At 41.7% G+C, this 10,450-nt stretch overlaps 2 protein-coding genes across 2 annotated transcripts; both read left to right on the top strand.

Moving 5' to 3' along the window:
* Positions 1–149: 149 nt before the first annotated feature.
* ttv (exostosin glycosyltransferase 1 ttv) lies at positions 150–7,821 on the top strand. The gene is made up of 5 exons (XM_065309389.1): positions 150–1,432; positions 4,908–5,109; positions 5,208–5,327; positions 5,465–5,707; positions 5,766–7,821. The coding sequence occupies exons 1-5, from the start codon at positions 558–560 to the stop codon at positions 6,480–6,482; spliced, it is 2,157 nt and encodes a 718-aa protein (XP_065165461.1). The 5' UTR covers positions 150–557; the 3' UTR covers positions 6,483–7,821.
* Positions 7,822–8,192: 371 nt separating this feature from the next.
* Shc (SHC-adaptor protein) lies at positions 8,193–10,279 on the top strand. The gene is made up of 6 exons (XM_065308960.1): positions 8,193–8,627; positions 8,702–8,772; positions 8,859–9,248; positions 9,309–9,592; positions 9,657–9,919; positions 9,978–10,279. Exons 1-6 carry the CDS (start codon positions 8,541–8,543, stop codon positions 10,101–10,103), a joined length of 1,221 nt encoding a protein of 406 aa, XP_065165032.1. The 5' UTR covers positions 8,193–8,540; the 3' UTR covers positions 10,104–10,279.
* The last annotated feature ends 171 nt before the right edge of the window (positions 10,280–10,450 follow it).

The raw sequence follows: 10,450 nt of genomic DNA, 5'->3' as shown, positions 1-10,450 counted from the left end.
CTGCTAGCGCCACCTCGCGGCATTTTATGGAAGTTGTAAATATTTTCGATGCAGTTTGCCGCGCTTTTATAGTGTACTAGTGGTTGCCTATGCCACTGCGCCACCCGCACTTCGATCGCCTCGACAGGTTCGGACGTGTTGCAGCGGTTGCATCGTTAGTACGGCCGTAATCCGATTTCAATTCCGACAGCAGCACCAGCAGTTCGCCTCGGCGCATAATGCCCTGCCGACTTCGCTGGTGCCGCTGGCTGGCAGTGGGTGGTTAAACGCAGCGCTCGGCGTTCGGGTCGGTTGGGTTAGAATACACGGTGCTCTCAATCTGCTGCTGGAGTTGATCGCGTTGTTTCTGTTTTCTCGTAAGTCACTGCGTCGTGCGCCAGCCAGCCGCCAAGAAACAATCGAGCATCGCGACGAAAACAAAACACGGTTGTCAACGATGTGCGTGCAAAGGTCTTCACCACTCACTTATCGGACTCGCACGCAGGCCTAGGACCAGCAGGGCCTGACACAATGTGGGAGATTCACTGGAAGCCAGGAATGTAAGCGCACGCGGCAGCATGCAGGCGAAGAAGCGTTACTTGCTGCTCATGTGCTGCGCCTTCCTGGTGTTCATGTACTTTGGCGGCTATCGCTTGAAAGCCATCGACGAAGAACACGACCAGGAGCTGCTCACACTACCAGCATACAACACGAAAGCTTCTATTCGTACAGGAGGTGCACCACGACGCCGTGAACGAGCTCCACTCAGCCCCGCGCGTGACTGCCGCATGGAAACATGCTTCGACTTCAAGCGTTGCCGGCACGATTTCAAGGTGCACGTCTATCCGTCCGAAGCCAACCTGGAGCCCAGCCAGTCGTACCAGAAACTGCTCAATGTCCTCCGCGAGTCCAAGTATTACACAGCATCCACAGACGATGCCTGCTTATTTGTACTGGGCTTGGATACATTGGACAGAGACAATTTGAGCGCTGATTATGTGCGCAACCTGCAGTCACGTATAAACCGGCTACCCACCTGGAACAACGGCCTGAATCATGTTATTTTCAACTTGTATTCAGGCACATGGCCGAATTACACTGAAGTAGGGCTTGATTTTGACTATGGGCAGGCGATTCTGGCCAAAGCAAGCATGTCAGAGGAACATTTCAGGCATGGGTTCGATGTGAGCATTCCTTTATTTCATAAGACACATCCTGAGAAAGGTGGCGCGCCTGGTTTTGTCGTGAGTAACAACTTCCCACTGAATAAAAACTATCTCCTCGGCTTCAAAGGCAAGAGATATGTGCATGGCATTGGTTCTGAGACGCGAAACTCCCTGTATCATCTACACAACGAGCAGGATGTGATCCTGGTGACGACCTGCAAGCATGGAAAAAGCTGGAAGGATATGAAGGACGAGCGCTGCGATGAAGATAACAAGGAATACGATCGGTAAGTGAACGAAATGAATACTTGATTGTTTGTGTAGCAAACCAATGTTGGAGATAATATTTAACCGCCACGCTGGTGGTTTAGCATGCGGCGTGTAGAGATAACGTAATTATTGAATAGATAGACATTTTTTGTGTGCACGTCATCGCGGTCGATTAACTTTTATTGTCTGGCTATTAACAGAGAATAGAATTCGGCGCGCGTCTAAATATTTAATAACATGGCCCAGCTTATTAGCAATTTATATCAAGTTTCACAGAAATTATGTTTGTTTTCTAAACTCAAATGTTTCTAGTGCGTATGGCTAAAATTAAATTGTTTACGTGACCTAGACGCTTTCGATAATGACTGATTTTTGCAATTTATCGTTTTATTTGTAAATTCTGCAGTTTTTATGCGAGCAGTACTTGTGAAACTTGTTAAATATGTTTTTGCGCACGTGTACGACACACGCGCGATTTCCGCAGTTTCGCATTTCCCCACAACAAGTCGCCGCCGCAAGTTTTCCTCCTTTGAGCGAGTTTGTACGCTTTCCATGCGAACTTTTCCGGCCGTGTTCGTGGCGGGGAAACTTGGCTCGCAGTAAGTTTCATTTCGGGCGGCGGTCATTCATTCGAGTCGAAAATAGGTGGAAAGATATGGCATGTTGCAAAGTTGGCGTTTCTCCGAAAACAGAAAGGGCGGTATCAGTTTCCAGCCGGTGGAAAAACTAGTGCGACTTGCACGCCGTCCTATTAGGGTAGTTGTAAGCCGGAAAGTTTAAATTACACAGGCATTACCTTTGTACGACAAACTTTTACTGCCGGTACATTCAATGCAGTGTGCGTGGTCACGTACGTCGACATTCTGATGTAAATTATTTCTCTTCTCGCTGTTGAACTTTGACCCCTAAAGCTCGTATCAATAGTATTTCTAGCGTTATTATTAGTGGGTTATTTATTAAATATCTCGTTATGTTAATAAATAAATTAGTAATTCAATCGCTAATTGCAAGAATGATAAAGTAAAGGGATGGAAGCGCGTTAATGAACGCGACGTGGCCAACGCAAAGCTAGCGTAATTAACGTTATCGCCCGAGCGCGCGCTGATTTTATCGAAATATTCGATTCCGGAAAAGCAAAGACACGGACGGTCGTCTACGATCACAAACTAAGTCGCGATAAGTGAATTATTCACGAGGTGATAATTCGATTCCGAAAATATCGATCCTCACCGGAATATTTAAAGTAAATTCATCTAAAAATACTTCTATCGGGCAATGTTTTATCATACAAACACAAGCAGTCAAATATTTAATAAAAATACATAGTAAACCGAGTGTTTGTATGTAGCTTTGTAAGTTTGATGGATGGATAGTTGCATATGACACCCTGTTGATGCGTATAGAATTCGTGGGTGAATTTAGAAGGGCTTAAATCGAATTTAGCAAATCGAATCTGCCAATTGGGACGCCGGCGCCGTCACGTTGATCGACAAATTCCGGCGCATTTACCACGCGCCATGAGGGAAATGTGATGGGATGAAATAAGTACGCGCACTCAACGTATTCAACGCCCCGACCGCTTTATTTCATTTATTTGATGTGTGTGAAATCGGTTTATCACCTTCTTGTTTGGACAAGCACACATCATACACGCATTGCACAATAATCACCTTTAAACTGAAATATTACGCATGTGTTGATATCATTTTTATTTACACATGTCGCGTTTCACGCAAATTTAGATAACTTAAGCACGTTTTTTCGACAAAATCAATTAACGTCAATGTTCACCTGCATTTCAACTTGATTAATTGAATTTCTGAGTCAAATAAAATTATTTATTTAACTAGTTGTTCTTATCTAATGCAACATGCAAAAATCACATCTGCACGTTATAAATGCGTCAGTTCTGATCTTCTGGGCGTATTGTGTGGCCTGTCAGCGCATACAAGCAATGAAATTGAGATGACAAGTGCATAAATTGTTCCACTGTGCAGTTACAGACATCATCACAGTCATGTATTATCGCTGGGCCATTGTTTACATTCTATTTGTACCAGATTAAACACGGAATTATTACGGTTTTCAACATTTCTACGAATTGTTTGCATTGGTTTATCAATGTTTATTTACGCTCTTTAGTGGCGTTCAGTTTTATTGCGCAAACACTGCGTGTCAAAGAAATTTATTGGCTTTTCCCAAATTCTTGCGGTTGCAGTGGAGTTTCGGACAATTGCGACATTCCTCAGGAGTCTGCGGACAAAAGATATACTTTAATAACACAAACGCTTTTTATTTACTGTTAAATCAATGTTGTAATGAAATGCGCGTTATTTTGAGCTTTCGACGTTTGCAATCGCGGAGAAACACGCTGGTTGTTTATGTGAGCTTTGTTTAAAATTCTGCGCATTTCAAGGTTTGAGTTAAAAACGCTTTGAAAATTTCTTTTGAAGTCCAGCGTGCGCGCGCGCGCTTTTCATTCATTACGAAACAGCGTCGACGCCTTTTGCTCTTCTTCTGAAACGTTTCCAGCTTTGAGGCAAACTTTAAATTCGTTTATATCCGTTGAATGCAAAACTTTGCGCCTTTTTGGTCAACATTTTTTCCCCCGAATGGTGTAATTTTTTTGTCGTTATGCAAGAGAAAGGAAAAGGGAATAAAATTAATTTGCATACTGGGAATAAATGTGAATTCATCTGTGTTTTACATTCTGTTACGATAACAGAGTTTTCAGCATCATTTCTTATCAAAATGCGAATTTAAATTAAAACACAGCTCAGTAAACTACAAAAAAATTCAAATTTATTAAAAAAAAATACAGAATTCAGAATATGAACATTAAGATACTTTAGTTTTATCCGTTTTGAGTTTAGCATTATCTTGGTGGATATATTTTGCAGATAATACACCCAATGCCGCCTCCGCCACTTGCTATTCTTGCATAATAACGAAGTTATTGACTTTGCGGGCACGCCACACGGGCGCACCGGGCCCTAATGAACATAAATTGCCACTTTTTATCCGATCGTACATTTTATCATCTTCCACTGCTGTTTGATTGTGTGTTTGAAGTGATTTCAGTTGCAAATTGCATGTTTGATGATTGGTGTTTTCTTTGTTGTCATTATGACTTTACAGCGTCGAGAACACGCGCGCGCGCGCTGCAATGATGATTGCTTGTTAATTGCGGCGCGCACATTTTCGAGAAGATGAAACGCGCGCGGGAACCAAACAAAGGAAGTAATTGATGTGCGCTACCGTAATATGCCGTGTGTGTCTTACTCGTTACTCGCGCAAATAGCACGTTTTTAATGTCGCGTTACATTCTTTTTACTTTTCAAGATCTACACGCAATGCCTTCACGGCTGCTGTGTCGCTGCACAGTCGTTGATTCATCTAATTAGAATAATTGCCTCATTAGCATCTTAACTAATCTGTTCGCCTGCTTGTCTATTGTATTAAGATGATTAATTTGTGTATTTTTGTGCGCAGGTACGATTACGAGGTGCTGCTGCAGAACTCAACGTTCTGTTTGGTGCCGCGTGGGCGACGCTTGGGCTCGTTTCGGTTCCTCGAGGTGCTGCAGGCCGGATGTATTCCGGTGTTGCTGTCCAACGGATGGGCGCTGCCCTTTTCGCAGGTGATCGATTGGAGCAAGGCGGTCGTGTGGGCCGACGAGCGATTATTGCTTCAGGTCAGTTGCAGAGCGAGAAAGAGGGACAGAAAAATATCAGGAGACGTTTCAATTAAGTTAATGGTTTAATGTTATTGTTTTTTGTTTGTTTATTGTAGGTGCCCAATACGGTGCGCTCGATCTCGCAGACGAAGATATTGGAAATGCGTCAACAGTCGCAGATTTTATGGGAGCGGTATTTTTCGTCGATCGAGAAGATTGTCTTTACCACTTTGGAGGTAAGTCAAGCTATTTATTTGATGAAGCATGGATAAATATCCTGCAAGACCTGCGTTTTTTTGCGCTCGACCCGCAAAAAGTGGTGGGGGAATGGTGCGCAGGTAACAGTTTTTTATACATTATGTTGTGCTTTTAGATCATCCGTGAACGCTTACCGCAGCAACCGATGCGCGAAGGTTTGGTGTGGAATAACGCACCCGGTGCACTTGCCACACTGCCCACATACTCCGACACATCGCTCGAATTTCCTTTCGGCGACGAATCGAGCCACGATCGTTTCACCGCCGTCGTCTACTGCCAGCTATCGTCGCCTGTTACACCATCATCACCAATCTACAGACTTATCAATAACATTTCCAGGAGTAAATTTCTAACAAAAGTAACTTAATATCCTTTGAAACTTTTGCTGTAAATTTACATGATTTGTAATTTTGTAGATTTTAATTGTGTGGGCAAACGAACATCCTTCTCTGAAAAACCGCTGGCCGCCATTACCACCCGACGTGACCCTCCACGTTCTACCCATGACCGAACCCACAAAAACCAGCATATCACAGCGTTTCTTCCCGCATGCGCTCATTCAAACTGCCGGCGTGCTTTCCCTGGATGAAGACTCGGTTCTCACCACAGACGAAGTCAACTTTGCATTTCAGGTATGGAGACAATTTCCGGACCGCATCGTTGGTTACCCTGCGCGCTCGCATTACTGGGATGATGCCAAAGCCTCCTGGGGCTATACATCGAAGTGGACGAACGATTATTCAATCGTGCTCACAGGCGCTGCATTCTATCATCGCTACTACAACGTGTTGTACACCGAGTGGCTCAGTCCGCTGTTGCATAAGACAGTTGAGCAGAGTCAAAACTGCGAGGACATCTTGATGAACTTCCTGGTCAGCCATGTAACACGCCGTCCGCCAATCAAAGTTACACAACGCAAGCAGTACAAGGAGCAACCAGCGGCGGGCGGCTGGTCACCATGGAATGATCCGGACCACTTCATTCAGCGGCAGACGTGTCTCAATACCTTTGCTGCGGTTTTCGGCTACATGCCACTGGTGCGCAGCAATTTGCGACTAGATCCGGTGCTTTTCAAAGACCCAGTTTCGAATTTGCGTAAGAAATACCGGCAAATTGAGCTAGTCGGCAGCTAACTGAACAACAAATAATAGTCAATACTAAAGACATTTTGCTTTTATATAAAGAATACTAAATCTAGTGTAGTGATACATATCACATGCGTGGGGCGTCGGACACTTCCGCAGCGAAGTTGTAGTGATATTAGCATTTGTAAATATTTTATACCTAAGACCGCCCAGACATTGTCGTGTTGTTTTCGATTTCGAATCTTCCACTCGGCCCTTTTATTTGTTTGATAACAGTCAATATCACTACGATGTTAAGAACTATAACATAGTCAATCCCAATCTAGGTTTAAGTCATTATTGGATGCATGCATGTCATTCGAGAAATCATCAAGATATCACTGGCAGGTTTGGGAGGGAAAGTCAACGTAATTAGTTCCTTGCGCCGGCGTTAAATCTACAATGATGACATACTGTAAGCAACACCAGTACTTAAACTCTGGCCAACTGCGTGCCATATATTTTGTTATTTATTCGCACACATTACTAACTTCTGCATAAGTGAAAAATGACAAGTGGTGTAGTCTCTATTAACGAATTGTTTCTCACACATGGCAGCATTATTTAAAATTGTGATTTGATTTCGTGCTGATGCTGACCAACACGATTACTACGCATTTAGCACTCGATTTGCGCACTTAGAATAGAGAGAGAAAGGAAAAACACATTCCGAAACTAATGATGAGCTTAATATTTATTGCGATACGTCCACGAATCGACTTGATTTCATTTTTGTGCCAGGTTTTTAACACTTATTTATTCAATTCACGTTTGACGCACGACGAAACGGCAAACGAAGCGAAACTAATTAATTGTTACTCATATTAATATTATATATGAAAGTAAATATATAAAGTGGTAGTATAAAAACGTGCTGGCTACTGAGCTTCCGCATTTGGGTGAAGTTTGCCAGCGCAGCGGAAACAAGACGCAAAAGGATGTAAATATACAGGATTATATTATAAAGTATATATTTATAAACTATCAGTGGAAATGCAGCAATATGGTATACACAATTTAGTCAAACACGTTTTGTACACTTGCGCAAACAATAATTATTATCATACTTTACAACATGCCACAGATATTCTTTTTATGGCGACACGTTCTCTATTCTCTACATCATTGTTATCTTAGTTTTGTTATGTTACTCTCTTTTTGCAAACTCTTTCGTCTGTTTATAGTAATATATATTTTTCATATCGTAGTTTATTGTGACATGTGTAAAACGGATGATAACAGAAAATGATATGATGATAATTGTATGTTTTATACAAATTTGTATGCGATTTCATATACAAAACTTATCAGTTCAAACAAATATTATATGAGAAGAGAATTGTATGAATTGATTTGATTTTGTTTTAACACCGTAAGTAATTGTAGGCCCTGAAAGCATTTATTTTTATCTTAAATTTATATTTTGAATCGCTTAGGAAATTTCATTGATTTGTGAATACGCCGCGAGGGGGATGATCTCGAGTTGATATCAAATGCTAGAGATATTCGTATAGGAATTGGCGCGAAATTTAAATATATGCCTGCATTGCATGTAAAGTTTGTGCGAAGTGACATAAGTTTGAATTTTGCACAGGCATGCGCATTGCACGCAAGACACCATCTACCGGACAACACTAGCAACTAACAAAAATTCATTTGGTACTCTAATGCTTCCACGCGATTAGCTTCTCTCTCTATATGAGATTGTTTGTTCCGCACTTATAGGCATGACATTCATTCGTCAACGACCAACAAGTGCGCAACGTCTGCTTCATATGTGATCAGATGCGAAAACAACGCTGAAGGGAGTACTACAGAGTTAAATTTAAAGTTTAAAACATTGCCGTGTTTGTACAGTGTGAAAGAAGAACATTTGTTTGTTTGAAACCACTGCACGGCAGTTAATCCACAGTGTTTATCGCGGAAAGTGGTGAAAGCCACTAGCCAGTCTACCAGTCATCGTTTCCTGGATGTGTTCCACATTATTGGCAAGCCGCGCAGCTGAAGGCCGACGATTATTCATGCGGTGCGTCTCGCGTTGGGCGGTTTCATTAAAATCTACGTAAAATGTCAGGGTTTATTAGTGAGCCATCTGGAGGGTGGATCCACTCTGATAAGGTGATATCTATGCAGGGTGCCACATACACGGTTCGAGTAAGTCACAAAATAAACAAACGAAAAACAGTGTTGTTTTTATTAATAACAACTTTTGCTTTGTGTATTTGTAGTATATTGGCTGTCTAGAAGTTAAAGTCTCCATGAAACAATTGGATTTCAAGACAAGATCCAGTGTTGCAAAGTGAGTAATCAACAGATTCTCATAAAGTCATGTCACTTAATTTGTTTTAATTGGATGCAATAGATTGTCAATTGTTTTCTGTTTAGAGAGTGCATCTCACGAGTGTGTGAAGCAGCTGGGCTGAAAAGTGCAGACAAAAAGAGGAGAATAGACAAGAAGGTGTTGAAATCAATTGCTGATGAGCCAATAATGTTGAATGCTGGCACAAATGTCAGCTTAAACATTAGCAGTACTAATCTTAAGCTTACTGCTTTGGACTCTGCAATGGTTATTGCTAGTCATGACATGCCCCTTATTTCTTTCGCGTCTGGAGGTGACACAGAAACATTAGATTTTGTTGCCTACATTGCCAAGGATGAGTACAATCTAAGAGCATGTTATGTGCTGGAATGTGGAGGAGGGCAAGCAAAGGACGTCATTTCTACCATTGGGCAGGCGTTTGAGTTGAGATATAAACAATACAACATGAAACCTGGGTAAGCTGAACTTATCCTGAGAAATATACAATAAAATAACTTGTTTTATTTGATTTTTAGTTTGGCACTTGGCCAACCAAGTACATCAAACGGTGGCGATGCAGATAAAGATTACTATAACGATTTGCCAGGAAAAGTACCACCAGACGTAGGTCCACCTCCTGTACCACCGCTTCCTGTAACAGTTCCACCTAGAACAACCCTACCGACCTTACCAAATGTGTCCAGTCCAAATTTAATTGATTTGAACTCTCCCACCCAACTTACACAACCGCCGCTTCCGGAAATGCGCGCAAATGATTACGTTAATGATATTGTCGGTACCAGGGACGTGTTTGATATGCGTGAGTTTACAAAATGTTTATTTTTTGTATTTCAACGTTTTTAACCTTTTATTTTGGTTTCTAGAACCATTTGAAAGTCAACCACTTCCTGCCCCTGCAGCAGCAAGCACCGGAACTTTCCGGAAAATGGAACAAAGACACATTGATGAGTTAAAGAACGAAGTTTGGTTCCATGGGCAAATCTCACGTGCGGAGGCTGAGAAAAGATTAGTCAAAGACGGCGATTTTCTTGTTCGGGAATCGCCAAACACAGAAGGACAATATGTTCTCTCTGGTATGCAGGATCGAACGAGAAAACATCTACTACTTATTGATCCAGAGGGTGTTGTAAGTTATTTTGTTTACGTTTTTAAACCTTTGTTAATTTTATTTTTTATTTATTTAGGTAAGGACGAAAGACAGAATGTTTCAGTCTGTTATACATCTTATAAGTTATCATTGCACGAATTCCCTGCCGATTATATCAGCGGAAAGCGTATTGGTTCTGAGGACACCCGTGCTGCGCTCTTGAATGCATTTATACTACAACTGCCTTTTAAATTAAGATGATTACGTGATGGTGGACACAGCGAAAAGAAAATACGGTATATATTTTGTGTACGTAAGAGATAAATGCTTTTTATACGTTATAGTATATCTATATATGCGATATTTTCAAATGTTTAGAAGAAAAAATACTTATTTAAAGCTCGTTTTTTGATTTCAAGTTTTGAACTTAAGTCATACAATACGTAATGATTGATTGTGATAGTGCAGAGGAATGTCACTATGTCGCTAGTTTCGCGTTATTCGAATAACTTCGTGGTGCTTCGGGCGGACTTTGTGCTTCGCTTGCTGACGTCGCGCTCATTTCTGCCC

This window comes from Atheta coriaria, unplaced genomic scaffold (assembly GCF_025399875.1).
Source record: "Atheta coriaria isolate IRGN ID8LTWV9N9 unplaced genomic scaffold, Caltech_Dcor_3.1 hic_scaffold_8_pilon, whole genome shotgun sequence".
Taxonomy (NCBI): Eukaryota; Metazoa; Arthropoda; class Insecta; order Coleoptera; family Staphylinidae; genus Dalotia; species Dalotia coriaria.
The sequence above is the reverse complement of the archived record's forward strand: the minus strand, read 5'-3'. Positions and strand labels throughout refer to the sequence as shown.